Source organism: Chrysoperla carnea, chromosome 3 (genome assembly GCF_905475395.1).
Source record: "Chrysoperla carnea chromosome 3, inChrCarn1.1, whole genome shotgun sequence".
Classification (NCBI taxonomy): Eukaryota; Metazoa; Arthropoda; class Insecta; order Neuroptera; family Chrysopidae; genus Chrysoperla; species Chrysoperla carnea.
In genome coordinates this window covers 35,716,237-35,743,767 of record NC_058339.1, presented here as the reverse complement: position 1 = coordinate 35,743,767, position 27,531 = coordinate 35,716,237, and the positions used below count along the sequence as shown (strand labels likewise).

The window sequence follows — 27,531 nt, the reverse complement described above, 5'->3', positions numbered from 1 at the left end:
TTAAGTCACTAGTCAAAAATTAGTTAGTTTACAAAAACAAAAAAAAATAAAAACAAAAAAATATTAAACCGGAGTGCATTTTTGGGCCTTCTTGAATTTTGAACAAATTCGGTAAAAGGTTACACATAAGTGATTTTCTTGTACTCTATGCGTTCTAAGAACAATGATAGCAAATTAAACACATTATGGTATTACTGAAAAACCAAAAAGAAAAAAATACATGGACGCATCTACGGTGGACGATAACAGTGAGATTAATGAGATATTATATTATATTATTATTTCAATGAGATATTACTTTTGATAAATTTTTCTCCGAAAATCAACAATGTTTTATATTTGGGTCATTGAACAGTGAGACACATAATAGGAAAAGGATTTTCTTGAATTATATAATTCCGCTGAGGGAACTTATCGCTGTCAGATTAAATACTAATATATCATCAGAGAAAGAATTTCAAAAAAAACCTATAGGCCTAGTACGATCAGAAAAACTGTCAGAATTTAGATTTTTTGGTAAGTATTTTTAACTTTAACCGAAAATTCCAAACCTTTAAAAGTTTAATTGGTTTTATTATTTTTTTATTTGGGAGATTTACAAAAACAATTCTGCCCTCGAAATACTACTTTTTCATACATCACCAATCCGTCGGAATTTAATTTTTGGATTCGTACCTAATTTAAATTTTAGCCTGTCATTCCAAACCGTCAATAGTTTCGTAGCTTTTTTTTTATTGTTTGCACCCAATTCAAGTGTATTTTAATAAAATAAATATCGCACAGTGAACAAGCCCGAAATACCATGGCTAAAATATCTGTATTTCAACCCATATAATCAATAACACTAACCATTATCTGTTAATATTGGCAGCACTACTGATCGTATAATGAAAGATTCTTTAAGATGAAAATTTTTTAGTTTTTTCATTATTAAAGATTTTATTTGATGTGGTGTGTATTTCGAAAAAATTTCAGTTATTAAAAAATGAAAATTGTGTATTTAAGCATAAGGGTATTATTTTCGTTGTTATTCTTACAAGTTTTTATTTAGAAGCCTCTTATGAAGGTTTAGTATTTAATTCAATAGCTGTAATATAATTGATTAACTATAATAAAATTTGGGAGGTTTAAGAAAACAATTGCTCTCGAAATACTATTTTTTTAAGTCCCACTGTTATTTTCCATCGACAGACTTGATATTGTTATGAAATAATAAGGAAAAATCTATGTTTCTTATGAAATATAGCAATTTATTTTTGATAAATAATTAAATATAGTAAATATTTTGAATTACAAGTAATTGATAATTATTAAATCTAAATAATTAAATAATTATTTCATTATTTTGCCAGAGTACAAGCTATTACAATTGTTAAACATACAACTAAAAATTGTTATTAAATTAAGATAGGCATCTTTTTTTTTCGTTTTGAATCATTTGATAAAATTAATAAACAACCCCAAGCCCTTATATTAGAAAAATATTATACGATAAAAAAGCTTGAATTTGTATGACTAGATAATTCTTTTTTGTATCAAAAATCATATAGAAAGAGTAAAATAAATAAATTTTGCACCTGTTAACTCTCTCTTTTTTGCGTATTACTCTATTCCAAATTGATTTTGATAGTGTATTATTGTGATAAAGTTTTTATTGCACATTGAAAAAAATTAAATCATTTTTCTACCAATAACACAGTCCGTTTTAAAAATCAAAATGTGATTATTTCTTACTTTTTACTGTGAGTCTGGCCGAAGTCTCTACTTGTCCAGCGGAACTTGTTGCTCTACATGTAAATACTCCAGAATCTTCTTCGTAAGTTGTTGCAATTAATAAAACAACGTTATTGCCTTCTTGAAGTGTCTGTAATGAAAGAATAAATATAATTAGTAAAAATAAAAAATGAAAAATTTGTAGGGTAAGAAGAATGAGCCTACCCATTAATTTTACTTCCTAGAAATGAGTAGGGACAATTTGCAAGATTAACATTTAAAATAATAACGCCAATTACTTCGCGCTAATTCTCTGTCGTTCAAATGGGAGAAAATTAATTACTTTTAATGACAATGATTAATCTATTACTTGTGTTAATCAAGACGACAAATAGGGAATGTTAATTATACAACAAAGCGGGGTTGTTGAAATAGTAAAAGAATCTAAATTCTCGAATAATTCTATTCAAATCTTCGAAAATTGGTCCAATTTTCATCTATTAGAAGACAATGTTTTTTGGAGAAACTAACTTCATGAATAATCATTTTTTACTGATTATGAAATACTTATTAAAATAAAAAATTAAATTTTGGGTAGACTCTTTTTGAAAATTTTGAAAATTTACAAATCGTGAATAGTTATTACCTGAAAATCTTGTGATTCTGGTATCAAAACACCTTCTCGAAGCCATTGAATTGCTGGTTTTGGTTTTCCAGCTACTTGTGTTTTAAATTGAGCAGGATTTCCTTCTTGGACAATAACATCTTTCATGGGGGTGAGTGATGGCGCAACATCTTGATTATCGGGTGCAGCAACTTTTAAACTAGCTGATGTTTTAGTAGTACCAGCTGGATTTGTGGCTGTACATGTATAAACTCCTTCATCTTCTGGGAAAGCTTCTGATATTTTTAAAATACAATTATCACCTTCTTTTACCATTTGGAAATATTTTGATGGTTTAATTGTTTTGTCACCTTTTTGCCATGTAATAGTTGGTGTTGGTTTACCAACAATTTTACATTTGAATGCAATTGCTTGTCCTTCTTTTACAATTTGGTTTTTAAGGGGTTGAGCAATAATTGGCTCTTTTTCAGCACCAGGTGTTGATGGTTTTTGAGTTTTCTTTGGCGATTGTGGAGCTTGTACAACACATTCAGCTTCACAACGAGCTTCACCAGCATTGTTAATAGCCACACATTCATATTTAGCAGCATCTTCGGGAACTACTTCAAGAATTATTAATGTATACGTATTATCTTCTTCTAAAGTTTTGTACCGAATGTCTGGTGTGATTTTCTTGCCGTTCTTCAACCAATATACATCCAATGGCTTGGTACCTTGAATGCGAGCATCAAAACGTACTAATTGACCAGCAGGTACATTTGCATCATGAATTGTTGCAATGAAATTTGGTGGTATTACACCTCCGCGTCCAGTACGTCGTTTTTGTTCCACAACTAAATTGGCACTACATTTGGCTGTACCACCACGATTTTCAGCAATTACTGAGAATACACCAGAATCTTCTAGCATAACTTGACGTAATACCAAAATTGATTTAGTGCTCATTGTATGAATTTGGAAATCTGGTGAATTCTTGAGTAGACAATCTTCACGGAACCATTTAATAGTAGGCAATGGATCACCGTCGTACTCAACTTCGAATCGCGCACGTTCATTTTCGAACGCACGACATGGTTGAATCTTTTTAGTAAAGAATGGTGGTGTTGATGGTAAAACTTGTCCTTGTACAACACGTTCAGTTGTTTTATTCTTATGTTCCATTTCAGTTGTTTCAGTTGCTGTTATTTTACGTGTAATCTCTAGGTCTCCTTTAGTTTCTTTTTGAGTTTGTTTTTGTTTTGCTACATGAATTTCTTTTGCATGTACACCAGATTCAGTTGGGCCAGGTGGTACTGCTGATTTTTTGGTTTGTGTTTCCTCAACTTCAAGTTGTTCTTCTTCAATTTGTCGTTGAGTTTTCTTTAATTGATGTTTTGTCCAATCAGGTTGTTGTGAGTAATCTGGTTTTGGCAAAATTGGTATTGGTTGCAATGGTTTTTGTTCTGGTTTTTGTTCTCTGTAACAAAGAAAATATTGGCATCAGAAAATAAATTCGAGGAAACTTTAAGGCTTTCAGTTTGTTCAAAACTGGTAGCGCTTAATGCTAATACCATTTTTCTGATACTTACAAGTTATCTTGATATCGTTGCGCCATGCCTTTTGCAACAGAAGCATTAACAATTTTTTCACCGGGAATGGCGAATTGATGATTTGCTTCCCGAATACGTGCTTCTTTAACAACTTGTTCATTTTCAAGTTCATGTATCTTTGAATAATAATCTTCGTTTTTCTTCTTTTTAACTGTTTGTTGCCATTCTGTTTCAGGTTCATTTGCTACTTTTGGTTTGAATTGGTCACCAGTAATTATAGTACGTTCTTGTTGTGTGCGTTCATCAAATACACGTTCCAATTCAGTTTCACGATCTTTTTGGTATTGTGTTAGATTGTAGTCGTACCATGCTAAAGAATAATTTTTTAGTAAAATTTTCTAATATTTTTAAGTGCATGAAATGTATTTTAAATGATTGAGATTCATAAAGAAAAAAATATTAAAATAACATAAAAATTAAATTTTAATAAACCCTTTTAAATTAGAGCTAATTCTGATTACGTAAACAAACCACTTTAGCAGGCATGTGCATGAAATTTTTAGTCCGTTATGATGACTAACTTCTTTCTGTCGACAGAAAACGCTTCTAATCGCACAAGCACAAAAACATGACTATATTTTAGGTATATAATCTTGTTAAAATTAAAAAAAATTGAGGCAAGTTTTTATTGTTTATTTTTACCTATCTCAATCATTTAAAACAATCAAATAAACAATTATCCAAATACTCATGCATCGCCTATAGCTCTTAAAAAGGAGCCTAAAGATTTTAATGGGAAATATTATGGTTTCATGTAATTTAATATATATTTTTAGAAAAAAATTGCAATTATGATTTTTATACACATTTGTGAAAAGGATGTGATTAAAAACGGGGCATTATCATAAAAAAAAGTGATATAGGAAAATGAACTTAATACCGTATATCACATGTTAAAAAATTAATAACATTCGCAACTGAACAATTATCATATTTATATAAGATATTATTATTTACAAAACATTATTGGAACACAATTTCACAATTTTACACCTCATACCTGTTAAATATTATTCCTGGATCGTGAGGAAGCATGTAAATACAGAAGATCAACAGCAGAAGATTCTCAGATGACGTAAGCCGTAGGTAATAAATCATTTTGGGGAATATTGGAGTATTTATATGTGGGTAGTTTGGTAAATGTGCAATGTAAAGGGTAGCTTTCTATTTGAAGTATATTTTTGTTTGTTATTTATTTGTGGCAAATAGGTTTAAACTTAAAGTGTCGGTGACAAGTACACAATTATATCGAGTGTTATAAATACCCACTGTATTTATATTTTCCAAAGTATCTTAACATGTGTATCTAGATTCTAGGTTCGCATAAATTCGAATGATCTTTTTGTACCCTTGAGTGTAGTTAGAAAGTGATATAGTCTTATTACACTGTAATATTACTATTATTTTCTACTTACACTTGGTGTACTGCACCGAGGCATAAAGAACAAACTCAATAGTGTGTGACAGAAAATATATTTCACATTGCTTATGTTCGATATTTTAAGTTTACACATATTTGCCCGCCTAAGCAATGTTGTTTTTTATGATTTGGTTGCATTAAAATTTAATGCATTATTTTTGTATTAATGTGTAATAATTTCAATAAAGCTATAAAAACAGTTATGTAAAAAAATAAAATCTCTAAAAAAATAATTTCTATAATAATGTGTTATATCCAGTCTTGTGTTTAAAAAAAATTGTTGTATTTGTGCAGTAAGATTAAATTAATGTTAAAAATTCAGCGTAAAATGTTTGGGAAGTGTAATAATACTCACGTCTTGGTGAATTTTTCAATACACCACGGAAATCATCCTTTCTAGGTACGACTTTTAATTCTGTGGTGGCTAAAGCTTCACCAACAGAACTTCTTGCAATTACTTCAACAACACCATTGTCATATTGTCTTGTCTTTGGAATGTCCATATGGTACATTCCATCGTAGGTTAGTTTGTATCGAGATCCATTGACAATGGTGTGTCCATTAATTAACCACATTACTCTTGGTCTTGGGAAACCAGTTACACGACAACAGAACCGCGACCAGTCACCTTCTTCAACAGTTACTGGTTCTGGTTTACTGACGAAAATTGGCGCACAACGTGATTTAGCTGCTTCTTCGGGCTCATCGGGTACACTGTATAATAGAAAATTATTGATAACTTGTATGATAGGTATAAATATTATAGAATGTTGTAACTTACACTTGCCAAGCAGCTTCCATTTCTCGAATCTTTTCGATACTCTTCATACCTTTCGGTAATTGAGATTCATAAATAATTCCAGGTTTACCAGCTGTTTTAATAATGGCTCTAGTTTCGTCCATTCCATACAAATTTGTTGCTCTACATAAGTATTCTCCGCTATCTTCAGGGTATACCCAACCGAAGTTCATAGCAACATATCCAAAATCGTATATAGGTGTGAAACGATTTTCTATAAAGTTTTAAAAATATATATTATTATCATTTTATTTCTATACTTTCGTTTATGTTAAACTTACTGTGTAGAAGTGGTTTTCCATTAAAGAACCATTCAACTTTCATATTAGGGTCACCGACAGGAGCTAATTGACATTCAAATTTAGTGCTTTGCATTTCTACAAGAGAAGTTTGATCTTGAATTTGTGTAACAAATCGTGGTGGTTGTTTACGATCTGGATCGTACAAATCATCTTCTGTTAAGAATATTTCCGATGTATATTTTTTGATTGTGGCTTCCATTTGCATCAATTGTTCTGATCTCTTCATGCCCTTAGGTACTTGATTTTGTAAAATAATTGATGGCAATTCTGTAAGAAATAGGTGTTATTAAATACCTGTGATAAATTCCGCACTATTATTATGGGAATTAAGTCTCGGACAAATTGGCTCATATTGCGCGATTTGATAAATTTTTGAATGCTGATTAAAAGTCTCAACGGGTGCGACCGTCCAAATCCAACCGTTTTTGAGCTATGGACGTTGGAAAGTCAAAGACGCATACGGTTTGCAAAAATATTAAAAATATTTGTTTGAAAATATGTTGGAACCACACATACGCACAGCTATTTAAAACACTTAGGCTCACACTCCAACTAACATAAATATTTTTTCAAATATATTTTTGGTAAACTCATACCTGTTCATTGTGATTTTTGACATTTCAATAGTCTCAAAAACGTGCCATTGAGACTTCAAGATGCCAAGATCTATAAAATCTCGTGATATGAGCAAATTTGACGTAGATCCATTTTTCATAAGATTAGTGCCTTTCTGAATTTGAATAGTTATACTAACCTTTACATGAAATGGATGCTATGGTTCTATCTTCGCCGTATTTATTTACAGCACGGCAAACATATTCACCAGAATCTTCTTGATATACATAAAGAATATCCAACGATACAAAGCCCATATCATAAACTGTGCGGTATCTGTGACCAGATGGTAATGGTTTTCCATTTCTGTACCATTCAATGCGAAGATTTGGATCATCTTTAGGTTCAACATGACATTCAAAACGAACAGCCTGTGATTCTTCAACTGTAGCTGATTGTATTTGTGTAGTGAATTTTGGTGGGCCATGTTCAGCATCTTCTTTAGGAGCTTCACTTACAGGTCCACGCTCTAAATCTTTAAGTTTTTCTGCACTCATACCTGTTGGTAACTGAGATTCAAAATCTACACTACGTTTAGATTTGATAGTAATTGAAGCTTTAGTAGTTGCAGAACCCCATTTATTGGTTGCTCTACAAATATATTCTCCAGAATCTCTAATATATGTATAATCCATATCTAACGCAATAAAACCAAAATCGTTCAACATATGAACTCGAGATCCAGTTGCAAATGGGCGGCCATTATGGAACCAATCAATTCTCATTGTTGGGTCACCAACAGGTTCTACACGACAATCAAAGTGAATTGGTCCACCCTCTGGCACATCCAAATTGTCTTTCAATTCTACAGTAAATTTAGGTGGATTTGGTTCCTCTTCCTCGGCTAGAATTTCATCACGTTTGTATAAAGATTCTTCCAATTTTTGAATACTCTCTGTACCAGTTCTGAAATTGTTTGGTAACTGAGGTTCCATTACAATTCCAGTACGACCTCGTACTTGCAATTTGCATGACACGGTAGCTTCACCATGTTTGTTTGTAGCTTTGCAGGTATAAAGTCCAGATTCACGTTGATAACAACCAGAAATTTCCAAAATAACAAATCCAAAATCGTTAATGGTTTTCACCCTTGATCCAGCAAGAAGTGGTTTTCCGTTATGGAACCACTCTACACGCATACTTGGATCATTAACTGGAGTTAATCTACATTCGAAATGAGCTAAGGAATTCTCAGCCAAAGCTAAATCTGATGGCGTTGTAATAAATTCTGGGGGTTTGCCACTGTCATCTTCTGGTGGCATTTGGTGAGAGCCAGTACCCAATCCCTCTAATTCTGCAATTTTGTCAATGGTTCCCTCCATTCCTTTTGGTAGTTGGGATTCTAAAATAATGCTACGTTTGCCTTGTATTTTCATGGTAGCAGTAGTGACAGCTTCACCATAGTCATTAAAGGCACGGCATGAATATTCGCCCGAGTCTTCGGGATATATTGGAGATATTTCAAGAATTACGAAACCAAAGTCACAGAATGTACGGAAACGTGATCCAGCTTTTAATGGTTTGCCATTCCAGAACCATTCAACCTAAAATCATTTTATATTAAAATCTGTCTCAAGTTTAGGAGATATTATAATCGTAGTTTACCTTTAATTTTGGATCATCCGTTGGTGTCAATCGTGCTTCGAAATGAGCATTTTCTCCTTCTTTAAGTCCTTCAATGTTTGATAATGGTACTGTAAATACAGGAGCTTTGCCCTTCGCTTCAATTTCTCTTTCTTCTCGGGTTCGAACAAGTGAGTCTTCTAAGGTTTGAATTTTTTCCAAACCACCTTCCATGCCCTTGAATTCAAAATAACAAATTAAATCATTTTATTAAAAAAGAAATTTTTATAAGTGTTATAGCCTACCCGCGGCAGTTGCGAGTCCAAGATTAAGTTTGCTTTGGAGACGCACTTCAATGTTGCTTTGGTAGAATCTTCACCATATTTATTAACAGCGCGACATTCATAGACACCAGAATTTTCTTCATAACAGTATAAAATGTCTAAAATAACTATTCCAAAATCATGGAAGGTTCTGTATCTGTGACCATGGGGTAATTTCTTTCCATTGTAATACCATTCTACTTTTAGATCAGGATCTGTTACTGGAGTTAAGCGTGCTTCAAAGTGTGCACTTTGTCCTTCAACTAACTTGGTAACGTCACTTATTTGGGTTATGAATTTAGGAGGCTCTGCTACCGGTGTTGTTGGTGTTTGAGGTTGTTGCCCTTGTTGACTTTCCAGCTCTCTAATACGAGCCAATGAATCTGGTTGTAAACTGTCTGAGTATACACCACCTCTTCCATAAGCGGAAATAGTAGCTTTAGTATAATCCTCTCCGTATAAATTACTAGCTTTACAGACATACTCTCCTGAGTCATGGTTTTGAATATATGAAATATCTAATACTACAAATCCAAAATCGGATACTGATTTTATCCTTGATGATTGCAATAATGGTTGGCCATTATGGAACCACTCAACTTTCAATTTTGGATCGTTGACTGGTATTAGCGTACATTCGAAATGAGCAGATTCTCCATCCTTCAAGCCTTCAATATTTTGTATTTGTGTTGTGAATTTAGGTTTTTGTCCTTTGGTTTTTTCAACACATTCTAAGTTTACACTTATCTCGTCTTTGCCCCATTTGTTAGTTGCACGGCAAGTATAAGTACCAGTATCTTCAATTTTAGTACCTAAAATTTCTAATACAACCATACCGAATGCATACACTGTACGAGTGCGATGACTTGCTTTTAGGACTTCACCATTATAAAACCATTCGACTTTCATTGTTTGGTCACCTGTTGGTGTTAAAGATGCTTCAAAGTGAGCGATTTCTCCTTCACTCAAATTGCTTAAATCTTGTGGTTGAGATGTGAATTTAGGAGCATGTCCATCTTCAGCTTCTGCTGCTGATCCTTCTGGTCTCTTTAAAGAATCTTCTAAATCTTGAATAGCTTCCAAACCTTCTTTACCCTTTGGATGTTGAGTACGTTCAATTAGATTTTCCTTTGAACTGCAGTAGATTGTAGTTGAAGTATACGCTTCTCCGGATTTATTCCAGGCTTTGCATGTGTAAATTCCTTGATCTCTTTCATAAACTTCTGTTAAATCCAGTGTTACAAATCCAAACTCACTAGTCATTTTAAATCGTGAACCATGATCCAATGATTTACCATTAAAGAACCATTCAATCTTTAAGTCAGGATCTTCTTTTGGTTCAACATTGGCTTCCAAGTGTAAAGCCTGTGCTTCTCCTAATGAAAATTCTGGTTGTAAAGGAGTAGTCCAAATTGGTTTTGGGAACTCATGGTCGGCTCCCAAGTCTTTTGGTTTATATCTATTAGCTAATTCTTGTTCAGTTTCTTCTACTGCTTCTAAACCAGCCTTTCCTTGTGGATGTTGCGTTTGTCTGTAAATACTTTCTTTACTTGTGCAACGTAATGATCCAGATGTTGTAGCTGAACCTTTAGAATTGATAGCTTTACATGTGTAAATACCCGAATCTTCTTCATAAGCGTGATTTATATCTAATGAAACATATCCAAAGTCGTATGTTGACTTATATCTTGCACCCGATGGAAGAGGTTTTCCATTAACAAACCACTCAATTCTTAATGTTGGATCCTTAGATGGCTCAACGGTGCATTCAAAGTGAACATTATCACCTTCAGTACATTCAACATTGTTAAGATGTGATATAACAACGGGTGATTCATATGTTGGTTCAGGTTCAGTAGGTTTCTCTGCACCTGGTTTTTCTAAAGCCTCAATGATTGGCATTGCATCTGGATGTAATGAATGATCAATTAACCAATGATGATCTGCGATTTTCAATGTACATGTAGACACAGCTTCACCAAGTAAATTAGTAGCTTTACATGTATAAATAGCAGAGTCATCTTGACGTAAACCGTTAATCGAAAGTGAAACTAAGCCAAAATCAAATGTACTGCGAATTCTTGTACCAGTAGTAAGTGACACTCCATTTTTGAACCACTCAACACGTAGGTTAGGGTCGGTTCTAGGTTCAACTTGTGCTTCTAGGTAAACATGTTGACCTTCTGCTAGATTATCGTAGCTCTTCAAATGTGTTGTAAACACTGGAGCTTGTTGTGGTGTGGTCTCGACAAACATTTCAGGGACACGATTCATCTCTGCTTCTTTTAATTGAATCTTTTGCCATGCATCGGGCTGTAATGGTTCACCAGCAATGGCTGAACGAGCGCGTACTTTAAGTGAGGTAGAAGTAACGGCTTCGCCTGCTAAATTAATTGCCTTGCACATGTACACACCTGAATCTTCAGTTACGACTGAATTTATATCAAGTGTTACATATCCAAAGTCATGAGTTACTCGGAATCTTGATCCTAAAATATATAAAACACATTTTAGAAACAATAAAAACTAGTCATTTCGTATAAATACATACCCTTCTTTAATTCGACACCATTCACAAACCACTGAAATCTTAGATTTGGATCTCCAACGGGTACAACTCGACATTCAAAGCGGGCATGTTGTCCTTCCCATAATTCTGAAGGTCCAGTGAGTAATTGTGTGAAAATTGGTTTTTCAAATACACGATCTCTTTCTTCACTCCGTCTTTGCGTTGGTTGTTCGAGTTGCTGAATACGGCGCATTCCCTCTGGGTGTTGAGTTTCTAATTGAATACTAGCTTTTGCTAAAAAATAATTAAAAAATTATTAATATCATCAATATACATGAATAGAGCTATTAAATCTTACTTTTAATTTTCATTGAAGCAGTTGTTACAGCCTCTCCAAGAGCATTAGATGCACGACACATGTAAACACCTTCGTCATCATCACGAATGTGTGTTATATCTAATGATACAAAACCAAAGTCGTGAACTTTAGTGATACGTGAACTATCTTCCAAAATCTTTTCGTTTCTAAACCATTCTACTTTCAATGTAGGATCACCAACCGGAATCAATCTACATTCAAAGTGGGCAACTTGACCTTCAATAATATTATCGATATTTTGTAATGGTTGTGTGAAAACTGGTCGTTGTCTTGTTTGTGGATCAGGAATTTCTGGACGTTTGTATGGAGTTTGTTCTTCTAATTGACGTATTTTCTCCAAACCTTCTGGACGTTGTGAATCTAAAATTATGTTACCTTTGGCGGTTACTCTCAAATTAATAGACGATGTACACTGTCCCAAATTATTAATAGCTTTCACTGAATATTCGCCGGCATCTTCTGGTACACAATGGCTTATGTCTAATGCCACATATCCAAAATCAAATGTAATATGGAAACGTGATGCTGACGGTAAAGACTTTCCATTGTGGAAGAATTCAATTCGTAAATTAGGATCATGAATTGGCTCAACTTGACATTCAAAATGAGCTGTTTGACCTTCAAATACACTAGTTGTACCACGAAGTTCTGTAACAAATCGTGGTGGTGTTGGAATTGGTTCTTCTACTTCCAAGCGTTGTGGATGTCCTTGAGCTTCTAATTCTCTTATCTTTTCTAATCCATCGGGATGATGAGATTCTAGAAGAATACTTCGGCGTGCTAAAAAAAAAACATTTTAATTAGAAACACATTAAAATAAATGTTCACTACATTGCTGTGATAATACGTACAGGCTACTTTAATATTACAAGTATTGACTGCTTCTCCAACCAAATTAGTTGCCTTACAAATGTAAGTACCAGTGTCTTCTGGCCACACATACAATATATCAAGAGCAACATATCCAAAGTCATGAGTTGTACGGAATCTGTGACTAGCACGAATTGCAATTCCATTAACGAACCATTCAATTTTCATGTTAGGATCACTAACAGGTGTAACGCGGCATTCTAAATGGGCGTGATTACCTTCTTTGAGATTCTCCAAACTGACTAATGGTGTTATGAATATTGGTTTTTGCTGTTCTGGCTCAATTTCTTGTTTTTGTGGTTCTTCACATGCTTCTAAATCTCGAATCTTTTGTAATCGTTGCTCATCAAGTGTATCTAAGAGCAATCCAGATTTGGCTTTTACATTAATTGCACATGTAGTTACTGCTTCACCAGCTGCATTACGTGCTTTGCACATGTATGTGCCGGAATCTTCAGCATAAGCGTATAAAATATCAAGTGCCACAAATCCAAAATCGTATGTGGTCTTGAATCTGTGACCATTTGGAATTGGTCTTCCATTGCAATACCATTCAACACGCATAGTAGGATCATTTACTGGCGTTAGAGTGGCTTCTAAATGAGCACTCTTTCCTTCTGGTAAGTTTTCAATGCTCTTCAGTGGACGACCAAATTGTGGTTTTTCAATAACGATTTGATCTTCAACACCAGTACGTTTGTATTTAGAATCGTCTTCCAAATATTGAATCTTTTGTAATGCGCCTTCATGTTGAGTATCGAGTATAATTGATGAACGTGCTAAAATATTTAATTGTCATTTTATAACAAAGTTTCTAAGGTTTTAACAACTTTTTCAAATGAAAGTTTACTTACATTTCACATTAAGTTTTATTGATGATTGAGCAGTACCAAGTCTGTTTGTAGCTTTGCATGTGTATTCTCCGGTATCTTCTCCATAAACAGTTAAAACATCCAAAGATGCAAATCCAAAATCGTATGCGGTACGGAATCTATGACCGGTTTGCAAAGGTTGGCCATTACAAAACCATTCAACTTTTAAGTTTGGATCTGGATATGGTTCAATACGGCATTCATAGTGAGCACTTTGACCTTCTACCAAATTGGTCGGTCCATTCAATTGAGTCACAAATCGAGGTGCTTGGGTAACAGTTATTTCATCCTCTTCACGGCGTTGGTACTTTGTACTATCTTCTAGTTGATGTATTTTTTGTAAAGCAGTTTCATGTTGAGTTTCCAGTTGCAATGAAGCTTTAGCTAGAATTACACGAAAGTTTTTACGTTTAAAATAATTTTAAATATGTTTAACAATTTTAAGCAAAAACAAGCATTTATATTTACATTGGACAAATAATGTGGCTGATGTTACAGCTTCTCCTAAATCATTGGTTGCTCTGCAAGTATATGTACCAGAATCTTCCGGATTAACATATTTCATATTAAGCGCAACATATCCAAAGTCGTGCATTGTGGTTAAACGATTACTGGCCTCTATTGGAACACCATTTCGCAACCATTCTACTTTTAGTCGTGAATCGCCAACTGGAATTAATCGAGCTTCGAAGTGAGCAGCTTGATTTTCAGCTACTCGTAAATCACGCACTGGTAAAGTGAATACTGGAGCTTGAGTAACAGTTTCTTCAACTGCACTTGTGCGCTTGTATCGACTAGAATCTTCCAGTGTACGTAATCGGTTTAATGCTCCTTCATGTTGTGATTCCATATAAATTGATTTCTTAGCTAAAAGTTAAGAAAAAATTTATAATAAATTGAATCACCAAAATGTTTAAATAGCAATACTCACAGTGTACAACACAGCTCGCTGAAGTTACTGCTTCACCAAGAGCATTTGTTGCTCTACATGTATAAATTCCTGCATCTTCAGGATAACAATACATGATATCTAAAGCTACAAAACCAAAGTTATTGGTTTCAGTAAATCGTGAACCAGATTTCACTGGTACATTATTATGGAACCATTCTACTTTCATGGTTGAATCAGAAACTGGTATCAATCGACACTCAAAATGAGCTCGTTGCCCTTCTTTGATTTCTATATTTTTCAATGAAGTTGTAAATATTGGTGCTTGTTTTGTGATTTCATCAGAAATTTCACTGCGTTGATATTTAGTACGATCTTCTAGGTAATGAATTTGTTCCAAACCTTGTTCATTTTGTGTACCTGTTATAATTTGTGCGGTACCACGACATTTTAAGGAAACCGTTGTTTCATCTGTACCAACCAAGTTTACTGCACGGCATGTGTATACACCAGAATCTTCAGCAATTAGATCAACAATATCTAATGCTACATATCCAAAATCATGGATTGGCCTGAAACGATGCCCAATAGTAACGGGACGACCATTCTTATACCATTCAACTTTCAAATTAGGGTCCGTAACTGGTTCTAATTTGCATTCGAAATGAGCATGTTGGCCTTCACGCATGTTTTCTAAACTTTTTGGTTTTGTTAAGAATTTAGGTTTTACATTCACGACTTCATCAATATGTTCAGATTTCTTGTATCGTGAACTATCTTCCAAGTATTGGATTTTCTCAAGACCAGAAGCATGATGAGTTTCTAATAAGAGGTCTTTCTTTGCAATTACACGTACTGAGCATGAGGTTACTGCTTCTCCCAATTGATTACGAGCTTGACATGTGTACACACCAGAATCTTCAGGATATACACTAAGTAAATCAAGTGCCACATAATCGAAATCATATGCAGGTCGGAATCTGTGACCAGTTTTTACAGGGAATCCATTGACGAACCATTCAACTCTCATTGAAGGATCGCCTACGGGTTGTAAACGACATTCCATGTGAATATTTGTTCCTTCAATGGTTTCAATATTATGTAGTGGTCGTGTGAATTGAGGTGCTTGAACAATTTGAACATCTTCGCTAATATGTTTACGATAACGAGAAGCATCTTCTAACATTTGAATTTGTTCCAAAGATTGTTCATTTTGAGTTTCGGTTACAATATCAGATCGTCCGACGACACGAACGCAAGCTGATGAATGAGAACTTCCTAAATGATTTGTAGCACGGCAAGTATATTCACCGGAATCTAAAGCAGTAGCGTGAACAATGTCAAGGGCAACAAATCCAAAATCGTAGTATGTTCTAAAACGTGAACCAACTGTAATCGGACGACCATTACAGAACCATTCTACGCGCATTGTTGGATCACCCATTGGTTCAAGACGCCCTTCTAAATGAATATTTTTACCCTCATTGATTGGTTTTGGATCAGATAATGGCTGAACGAATATTGGTTTTGATTTTGAAATTTCTTCGATTTGATATTGTGGTTCAACAAATTTACCACTTTCTAATTGCCGAGTTTTTTCGTAAGATGTATGATGCATGCTAGATGTGTCAATGCTAGAACGAGCTGTTAAAAAAATTATAATATTAATTATTTAATTTTCTCAATTATTTTCACAAGTATACTTACTTTCAACTTGCATGGTAGTTGACATTTGCGCTTCGCCAAGAGCGTTACGAGCAACTACAGTGTATGTACCAGTATCTTCGGCTCTAACACCTAAAATGTCAAGAGCGACATACCCGAAATCATGGTAAGTTTGAATACGATTAGCGCTCATAATTGCTTTTCCATTGAAATACCATTCAATTTTCATGGTAAGATCATTTTGTGGCTCAACACGAATTTCAAAATGAGCACGTTGTCCTTCCACAATTTTAGTTGTTCCTTTAAGTGGACCCAAAAATCTTGGTTTTTGAGTAACTGTAACCTCTTCATCAGATTTACGATTGTAACGTGAACTATCTTCTAATGTTTGTATTTTTTGTAAACCACCTGGATGTTGTGAATCGAAAATAATATCGTTCTTACTTAAGACACTTAATTGTGCTGTAGTTGTGGCTTGCCCTAAAGAGTTGTATGCTCGGCAAGTATAATTTCCAATATCATGAATAGTTACATATTTTATTGTTAATGCAACATAACCAAAGTTAAAGAAAGTTGTAATACGTGAACTGGCTTCAACGGGCCTTCCATCTTTCAACCATTCCACGCGTAAAGTAGAGTCACCAATTGGTTCGAGGCGAGCTTCAAAATGAGCAAATCCTCCTTCACGAATATTAATTTGATCTTTAATTGGACTTTTAAATTCTGGTGGTGTTGTGCTTTCGGGTTGTTCTTGTACATATTTGCTATGTAATTGTTGTTGATAAGCTTCTAACTCTTCAACTTTTTCAATGTATCGTTGTTGCTCAGGAATACCTAAGTCTGCAGTTACACTTGTTCTTGTAATTACTTTTAGTGATGAATTGCATATAGCTTCACCCATACGATTCACAGCCCTCACGGTATACAATCCTGCATCTTCAGCCCGTAGGTGCATGATGTTAAGAGAGACGTAGCCAAAGTTGAAAATTGTAGTAATCCGAGAGCTAGCTGTGATTGGATAACCATCCTTATACCACTCCACTTTCATTGTTGGATCGCTTACGGGAGTCAATTGGGCTTCGAAATGAGCATTTCGGCCTTCTTGTAAATCGCCTAAATCATGGAGTGGACGGATGAATTGTGGTTTTTGTGTGTAAGATTCTTCAATACTTTCAGAACGTTGGTATTTTGAATAATCTTCTAATTGTTGAATGTATTGCAGACTATCTGGATGTTGACTAGAACGTTCAATTGTTGATTTTTGTTGAACGCTTAAAATTGCACTGCATTGAACTTGACCAGTGGCACTTGTAACAACACAAGTGTATTCTCCACTGTCGGCTAGTACAATACTAATTAGATCGAGAGCAACAAATCCAAAACGGAAAGTAATAGTTGTACGAGAGCCTAAAAATTAAATAAAAATGTTTTAATTATCTTGTTCTACTAATTAAGTTTTTGCTAAAGAAATACATACTGGCTTCCAAAGGTTTTCCATTTAAGTACCAGTCAACTCGCATTGTAGGATCACCTACAGGTTCGATTCGAGCTTCGAAATGTACACGTCCACCCTCTATCTGTACCACATTTTGTAATGGTATGATAAATTGTGGAGGTGGATATATTTTGTCATCTTCAGACTGCGGTAAGTGTGGTTTTGGTCTTTCAACATGACGCAAATAAATAACTTCTGGACCAGGAGCCGGTCTAAAAAAAAATATTAATTAAGTAATGCAAGTAATTTTTATTTTATTTTAAATAACTTACTCTGGTTCAATAACTTTTGTAGGCCTTGGCAAATGCAAACGCCAAGGTTCAGAAGTTTCAATTTGCGGTGTTTCAACGAATAATCGTGCTCTAGTAGCAGTGGAGCCAGCAACATTTTGTGCAGTACATTGATACCAAGCTGCATCCGACGCCTTGGCTCTTGATATATCTAAAGTTGTGGCACCACCATCTACTGTAATGCGTAACTCGGGGCTAGATACTATTGAAACGCCATCCTTCTGCCAAGTGATTCGGGGGATTGGAGTACCAACAGCCCTTGCATGTAGGGTGACTGGTTCTCCTTCTTTAACATTCACAGTAGTGAAACGTTCTACAAATTTAGGTGCAACAACTTGTTCTTTTTCAATAACACCGAAATTACATTGGAAAGATGTTTCCCCACTTTTATTTCTAGCGATACATGTAACGACTCCAGCATCGGCACGACTAACATTTGTAATCATTAACGCATGATTTCCAGATTCATTTACTAAAATTTTATGTGTAGCATCATCAGCGACTTGTCGTCCATTAATGTACCATGTCACTTCGGGATATGGTCGACCAGTAACACGACAATCGAAGCGTGTCATTTTGCCCTCAGTCACTTCACGATCACTGCAAACTCTGACGAAGTTTGGTGGCAGTGATTTTCCAGCTTCTGATTGGGTAGTTTCATATTGCTGTTGTGTAGTTTTCATTGTTGTTTCACGTATAATACCCTCTTGGGTGTTTGTTGGTTCAATTGCTAAATAAGCTGATGACACAACACATCCTTGTGGATTTTCTGCTAATAAAGTGTAATGACCAGAATCATCTCCTTGTGCATTACGTACTCGAAGTGATGCTTGATTATTTGAATAAATTGATTCGTATTTTTCATTTTGAACAAGTCTTTGTCCATTTTTAAACCATGTCAAACGTGGTTTTGGATTTGCAGCAACTTTAGCTGAAAATAGCGCATCAGCACCCTCTAATAGTTTAGAGTTACGAGGCTTTTGTTGAATTTGTGGTGGTGCTATTGGCCCACGTTCGACCACCGTTGATATTTCTGTATCAGTTTCAGTTACATAACGGCGGGTAATTGATTCACGAAATGAAACTTCACGTAATAATCGGTATTCGAATGTATCAACTTTGAAATCTTCTGTTACGCTAGTGTGTCCATTCGAATATTTTTCGGTATGTTGATACACTTCTTTGGAATAACTCTGTTGTTGTGGTTGTTGTTGTACTGGAAAACCTTCTGGTTGGATAAAGACGGAACAAATAGCTTCACCATATTGATTAACTGCTGTACATGTATATTCGCCTTCATCTCCTGGACCGATTTTATTTATTAGTAATGTTACAATTCCTGTTTGATCATTGTATGTCATTTTATATTTATGTGATTCCATTAATCGTACTCCCTTTCGTGTCCATGATACTGTTGGTTTTGGATTACCAACTACTTTACCTTCGAATAATGCATTACCACCTTGAGCAAATCGTGCATTTCGGAAGATTTGTTCAAATATTGGTGGTGATACACCACCTGGAAGTACAGGAATTAATATTTGTTGTCTACCACCTGTTTGCTGTTGGATTACTTGCTGTGTATTTCCAACCACTGAAAAGAAAAAAATCAAAATTAATAAATAATTAATAATTTAGAAAAATTCTGATTCATCTTAAAACTAGTAGTTTATATATTTCTTTAAAATAATTTAGGGCAAAATTTAATTAACGAAATTTGTACACTCTTTTGAAGTCAAAACCTCCTTTGAAATAAGGAATTACTACAAATTTCCTTTTAAGTAATTTCTTATTTTGGTAAAGTCAGTCAATCGTTGTTCTGAAATTTCCTTCTTTAAACTTTACAATTTCCAAATGAGCTCCAAGAAAGTATTTGAATCTAGAGTCTAAATTCTTGCTTATGGGGGACCACTTTGAGGTCATATTTTAATATAAATTTTTTTTAATAAAATAATAAGATGAGTGTCCTATATGTTAAAATTTTTATTTCGAATCTTATGGCTTTTCTTTATGGTATGGTACAGAAAATTCGCACTCCATTTATCGACCGTTTGTACAGTTTTAGTCTTCCTGCCACTTTTGACACAATTTACAATATTCCAATGACTTTCTTTAATCATTTATTCAAATTATATACCCAAGCTGTTTTTAAAACTTTCTTTCATCGTAGCTTCCAAACAGATAAATTCATCAGTGCTGTCTTTGATAGTTGCGAAGCCCTTATCTCAAGAATTCTGAAGGCCCATGTATGGGAATTTTTTTTGTACATATAGTAATATCATTTGCTGCTTTGAAATTCTTACTAAAGTATGGCCTTCACAGTACAAGGAAGATAAAAGATTAAATTCTTTGTCGTTGAGATTGAAGATTTCAAAAATTGAGAAAGAAGATTATTTATTAATAAAAAAAGTGGTACATTGTAATACTGTTTTATTATTTTATCTTAAAAACAATTCCTTTTTAAACAATTCCTTTTTCCCGAATAACGAGGGTAAAGACGGCACTGGAACAGTTTTCAATAGGTTTATGTCTATTTATCTATTTATTAATTTATTTGGAAATTTGCTATATTTGTTAAAAATTAACCATTTAAAAGTCATTGATTACGTTCATATGAAAACGGGAATCTCATGACAAAAGAAAGCGTTATTACAATCGTTTTGGGGGTAGAAACAGTAATTAAATTTATCAAGGAAATTATTGCTCTAGCCTCTAAATACTCTGTTTTAAATAGCCTTATTAAAATTCAAATTGAACGTAAGAGAAACAAAAAAATATGTATAAAAAATTTATTTATTTATATAAAATTTCAGTGTTAAATTGTATGAGTGAATGTGTGGATGAAAGTTATTTACAGCACACAGCAGAGAGATCGCATTACTGAAACCCATTTTAGGAGTAAGTTATATTATTATTCTCTAAAATATCAACATGTTAAACACATTCCAACAAAATAAACGGCGACGTCGGTCGGCCGATTATAATAAAACGCGTTTGGACGTCGTCGACGGACGTACATTGGTATGTATCCTCTCAACCAATCCAATATTGCCGTGTCAGAATTATTTGGCTACAATATGCTTTAGTTACTGTGGCTATAGCTAATATTAAACGAATTATAAGTATCTAAAAATATCGTATTAGAGTAGGGCGATTATATTGAGATAGATGTACTGTTTTTCTTCATGAGATAATTTTAGAAATTTTTGTTATTTTTTATATAATAATTTATTTCATGCTTTTTAACATAAAAATTTATCATGAAAATAATGAAAATTATTTCTCACACACTACATTTAATTTGAAAAATATTTTTAAACGATTACAAATATTTTTGTCTACAGGAAATTCGGGAACAAATCAATCAATGAAGAACAAACAAATCAATTAAATTTCGACATTGGATTTTAAATGTTTACTGCCAAACATCGCACCTAATTGCATCAAGAATTCGATAAAAACATATCATAAAAATAGTTCTATAATTTTTTGTATAGCGCCAAAAATCTTGCCAAATACAGGATATTCGAATTTTTGGTTTTCAGCTTCTGAAATAAAATTGTTCTTAATATAACATTATTCCGACAGTCATGTCTAAGTATACATTTCCACAGGTTTTATCTGACGTCTAATAAAAGATAATAAGCAACCAAGACAATTTTCTTTGAAGATACATTTTAAATTTTAAATGAAACACTTGCAATTTTCCTTATTCTACACTTGTTAAGTTGCGTTGGCATGTTTCGGTTTACATATTAATCATTCTGTTAGACTAGTTGGTGGGAAAAGACTAATTATAGAAATAGATGCATTTTGTTGAAGATCAAAATACTCAGAAGAAGATATCGTTAGAAATAGTTGCGAAAATTTGACGAATTTTTATTTATTTAGATTCCCATTTCTCCAAAAAAATATTGAAAAATCATTTCTTCAAACTTTTTAATAGTGAAAAAATTCGCCTCTTTGAAAAAATTCGCCTCTTTGAAAAAATTCGCCTCGCACCTCAAATTAAGAAAATTACAAAAAAAAGAGAGAAAACATTAACTGAATTCAATTCTGAAATTGGATAATCCATAACATTTAATGGAGTATCCACTTTTCACATTTTGAACCTTTTTTAAGCTTTGGATTCCTCATCTTAAAAATTTAGAATTAATGTTATTTTTCTTTTCTTTTGTTAAGAATAGATCTAGATATTTTTATTCGATTGTAAAAAAGATTGATTAAAGTTTAAATGGTTAGTTTTTTTCGAAACCTCTTTATGAATAAAAAAGTCGAGATAATTCAGAAAACCACTAATACGTTTAAACACTATTGATAAGAGCCATTCAAAAGTAGTGTTCAAAAACAATATTTTTAAAATTGTTTGTGACTGAATCAATTTTTTCTTTAAAGAAATTTATTTTTATTTTCAAGTCATAAATTAACATAAATATTTAAAAAAAAATTATGAACTAAATATGAGAACAAAATTTGAATATCTGTCCGTAATATTGTATAAAATAAAAAGTTAATTATTTTTAATAAGTTATATAAATAATAAATATTGCTAGGTCAAAATAAAATAATATTATAACATAACAATAATAGTCAAGGTTATTTAATTTCATTAATTAATGCTAAATCATTAATAATAGAACTATATTTAAAATAGTACGGGGTGGTGCTATCTAAAATGCAAGTTTTGCGTACAATGAGAATTTCATTACGAAGTAAAACTCTGCACCCAATCGAACTTAGCATTACTGAGCGCTCAGTATGGATACTTTCTTTTAAAATCCATTTAACTTGAGGTTTCAATAGAAACATTTGATCGGTGAGTGAACACTAGTAGAGACATGAGCCACTTGGATATCAGGGCCAATCATTAATTTGACTCTGATGGGTTTTGTATACTAAAATATATGTCCTAGAAAGATTACGTGAGTAGCAAAACTCTCAGAGAGAAGAAGTGGTTAGGGAGAGGCCGTTTTTGCCCTGAATAACTTTGATTGCATATCAAACTTTCAATATCTTTGAAATTTTGATAGTAGATGTCTCTTAAATGTGAAACTAAAGAAAAAAACAACACAAATCAAATCTTCTGATCAAATTTTTGGAATTTTTCGTATTTATTTACATCTTTAGTTAAGGATAAAAGATAATATTGTAAACAGAATATCTTAAAGAAATTTTAAAATTTCCATTTATCGCGTTATCGGATATATAAACAACGGCTGAGTGCATCTTCTTTTTCTATTCGGCTAACTGAGAACTGAAACGATTTCAATTTAGATACCGATTTTAAAGTAGGCAAATATAAAATCTCCGAGAATTTCATTTATAGCAATGTTTAAACACAGCAGGTGATTTTTTTTGTTTGTTAAATATCTAACATTTTTAGATTGAAATCGGTTCTGTTTTCGATTAGAAATGATAAATGTGTTATTTCTGAAGTTAACGGCATCGTTTCCTTTCATTATCGATTGGCATAATAGTATAATAGTACGAAAGTATAGTATAGTAAACTGATTATAAGAGTCACTAATAATCATTATTCATACTGTAGATATTGCAATTTCTTCCATTAATAAGTTATTATGCTTGGCCATATGCTATTCGTATAACATCATTTGTCTTGTCGAATGATATTTTATAGATAGTAAATAATAATTTATAAAATAATTATTTTTGCAAATTGAATTATTTCAGAGGTAAATAGACTTACGCGGCAGATTTTACCATACTCTCGTGATTTATTCTAAACTTTTTTAATTTCAACATTATGCTTATTTATTTTCAATAAAAAGTTATTACATACCAAAGTTAGTACTTTTCTATCAAAAGCTATTGTGGAATATCATTGTCGACAGATGTACCTTTCATTTTACTTCATTAATATTTCTAAAAATGTATCAAACTTGTAATGTTTTTATACTATTTAACTAATGCTCTATCTGATAGCTTCACAGTATACCACAAAAAACGCGATCAGCGGTTGAAATTAAATTTTTCCTTTTTTCTTTTACCTAGGTTGAGGTGACGATCAAATATCAGTGGTTGGTCCAATATCCGTCACCATGGAAACGATGTTCTCATTCGATGCTAATCCAAGGCTAGTCTTATCTTGGTTTTCCAGGTTGACCTAATATTCAATTATTCGACTTGTTATTTCCCTTTGAGCTTGAAATTTGGATCCCTGGTAAGATGTTTTTATTATGAGAAATTGATATCATATTTACAATCCTTAGACTGTTTAAGCAAGCGTTCGGCCAATTTAATTTCGGGAGGCCAACCTGTATAGTTTGCCTACTTTATTTCTAATCTCCATCAATTATTAAGAATAATTTTTTATATAAGGTATTATATTTAATGTATACATAATTGGTAATTCGTTTTACATATACCTAAAAGTGTATTTTTATAAAGGCTACTACACACATAACAAGATGCAGCTAATTTTTAAAATAACAATGTTATCTTCATACTGGTACAGTGATGAGTAAGTTAAACGCTTACACAGCGTTCAGTAATCACTGAATTCTCTATGCTACGAAATATTTTTATCATAAATAATAAATAAATTGGTTTTTTTATCGATTTTGAGCATTTTAAATGCCACTATTTCTAAGCTCCAAGTCATACAATCATTACGATGAGAAAAATCGTTACACTAAAACGAATGCAACAAAAATTATACAAGAAAGGCAACAAATATATCCCGCAATTAACAGAATAGATATACCTTCTGGATATTAGCATTAGAAAGTAAATCTTATTTTTGTTTCTGTAATATGTGTCGATTCAAGAAAGAAAATGTTTGCTTTTGAAAATAATAACAGTAATGTCTTGAAAATAGTTATAATTCAGATAGTAGCAGATATGATTAGAGAAAAGGGTCAAAATTTTAAACAGCCGTACAACACGAACATAAACAAAAAGTAGATTATAATTTCAATGGAAGCAATGGAAGATTTAAACATGACAGAGAAAGTTTAATGGATCATGTTAAATGAAAATCTGTCATTTCTGAACAATATATACAACTGAATTTACAATTAATGTGTTGCTTTTCATTTTCTTGTTATAAATTTTCGGAGACCCATAAGCATTAAGTTAATTATCATTTACTTAAAAAAAAAGCAGTGGTCTATGGAACAACTAAACCATTAAAAGAGTGGGCTTTTTTTTTGGACAGTTCATCATACATCTGAACCGTATTGTTGTATGTTACCATGGCTTCTAAATATCCATCTATTTACTCAACGCCTGCTGAAACTGAGAATGAGTCTGTAAGCGCAGTTGTATTTAAAGGAAAAATAAATACTTAGCAAAATGAGTTCTTGATAAAATGACTTTTTTTAAGTTTCTTTTAATTTCAAAAAGACCTGCTTATACAAGAAAATTACATTTCGAAATACGAATACACGGGTTTCTTTTAAATGCTAGTTTCTAATAATGTTAAAAAAAATCTTTTAAAATGTATGTGTGTACAATGGCCTTTAAATGCACACATAAACAATTCAAGATAAAATAATTATGTACTAGATTATCAACATAGCACAACCTATAACATGTAATGATTTACCTCTATCTACTGCCTATAACGGAATTTGTAGTTTTTATTATTCAGTTTTTTGTTCTCACCCTTAAACGTAGTTGCGAAGAAATACAAAATTTTCTTATTCTAAATAATTCCAAAATTTTGGAAAACCCACGTAGTTTTTGTAACGTTTTTATAGGAAAGTTTTATTTTTCCAATTTCAGAAACTGAACATCCTCTATTCGTTTGGTAGAAAATTTAATAAAATTTGACATTGATTTTAATGGCAATATGGATTTGAACATGCCGTGGGTAGGTTCTAGTGCGAAACGACTCGACCGAATCGAAACGACTCGACCGAAAATTATGAAATTCTTTTCGGATCATGTTGCCCTAAATACTTGACCGACAACTAAACAAAGTCTGTATGGTTTTTTGTTGGCGCGATACCGACGACACATACACACACATACTTCTTCTCCAAATTGGTGTTAATGCTTTGTCCCAACCGTGACACGTAAAGATATGTTGAAAATTTCGATTTCGAAAATTGGGCCTATTACAATAACTTCCTATTCTGGGAAGTTAATATCTATATGATTTTGCATGTGATAACATCATACAAGATCTCTGGATCCAGTAAAGTAAGCAATATAACTTAGGTAAATGAAAAGTAGTGTAATGCTTTTTTAATTAGTTTTGAGGCCTGGTAAGTCTGAGTTTCGAATAATTTACCCAACCCAATTTCTTCTCAAGTAGAAAGTAGGATAGGTTAGGTTTTATTGGCTGTACAAGAAGGACACACTTAAGCTATAGAGCCCATTGTGATATCATATATGTGTTTTATCACTTTTTCCGCTGATAATTTCATTTATCAACTCCTTCATTATTTTCAGTGGCTAATTGAACCTCATCATGCATATACCATGCAATACACCAGCCTATCACAACTATTAATTAATTTAATCTTTATTATGACGGCGGGAATCGAACCCGCTACCCTTGGCATACCGCGAACGGAATTAGTTACACCTTAAGCAACTGAGCTACTAGGATTGACAAGTAGAAAGTATCTAGATAAGCACTTTCTTACTCCAGAACTTGATACAAACATTAAACTCTTTGTCGTGTAATGTCACCAAGTTTTCCTGAAGAGATATTCTCAAAGAGAGTCCATTTATTTTTCGACTCAAGCTCCCCGACTTATTCTCAGAAATGATTTCTTAGAAATCCTACCATCGTTCGTTATTTCATTTTAATTGAATATAGAGATCGTGTGAGTTTTTCACACCAGATTTTTTTTTATATTTAGAGAAAGCATTAATTTATAATATATATTATTGTGTAGCAGTATTATGCATGATGCATGCCTTTAGTATACATAAACGTAGATTTACTATATATTGCCAATACCGGCTTATACCGTATATGGAATCATTCAACCTACTTGCATTCTTAAGTTTTTTTTTTTTACAATGTTTATTTATCTTTTTTTATTTTAAATTTATTTAATGTAACATTTACATTAATGGATGACAGTTAAAAAATTATTTAAATAAAAATAGGAATATTAGATTATCATCAAGATTTTTTATAGACACTTTTTTATACCCCGTAGAAAGTGCTAGAAAAACCAAACGTATTTTTTTTTAAAACTCTTTGCTAAAAATTATAATTTAATTTATTCATATTCTTATTATGGAAGCGCAAGGAAAAACATATTTACTCTTTTTCACGGAGCTTCCACCAGACATGCAATCAAATATATGGCGGGGTAGAAAAGTGTGCGATTTTGAAAACGCTATGAATTAGAATTTTTTACCGTCTTAAAATGCAGATAAAAGTATTTAAGAAAATTATATAAATTGAATTTTTAAGTTAATTGTAAATTGTATTTGTAACTAAATTATGTATGCTATAAATTAGTTGGATCTAAATACTTGCGATTTCTTGTAAAATTAAAGGAAAAGAGGAGTATCAGAAATGATAGAAACTGTATCAAGATAGTTGACCATCAACATTTGTAGCACCGAAAGAATGGAATTGACAATACGTGGTTCAAATTCTGTGGAATGTCCAAATGAGTTGTTA

General features: G+C 32.9%; 1 protein-coding gene across 1 annotated transcript in view; it reads right to left on the bottom strand.

The window, feature by feature from the left end:
- LOC123296560 (titin) overlaps positions 1 to 27,531 on the bottom strand; it is a 175,143-nt gene that overhangs the window by 64,790 nt on the left and 82,822 nt on the right. The window contains 18 exon segments of the mRNA XM_044878085.1: positions 1,735 to 1,864; positions 2,360 to 3,655; positions 3,903 to 4,237; positions 5,703 to 6,061; positions 6,129 to 6,360; positions 6,428 to 6,715; positions 7,203 to 8,607; positions 8,669 to 8,863; positions 8,932 to 11,438; positions 11,501 to 11,752; positions 11,817 to 12,617; positions 12,689 to 13,486; positions 13,562 to 13,963; positions 14,048 to 14,446; positions 14,511 to 16,112; positions 16,176 to 17,540; positions 17,611 to 17,840; positions 17,901 to 19,491. Coding sequence (XP_044734020.1) covers positions 1,735 to 1,864; positions 2,360 to 3,655; positions 3,903 to 4,237; positions 5,703 to 6,061; positions 6,129 to 6,360; positions 6,428 to 6,715; positions 7,203 to 8,607; positions 8,669 to 8,863; positions 8,932 to 11,438; positions 11,501 to 11,752; positions 11,817 to 12,617; positions 12,689 to 13,486; positions 13,562 to 13,963; positions 14,048 to 14,446; positions 14,511 to 16,112; positions 16,176 to 17,540; positions 17,611 to 17,840; positions 17,901 to 19,491 — 14,187 coding nt within the window.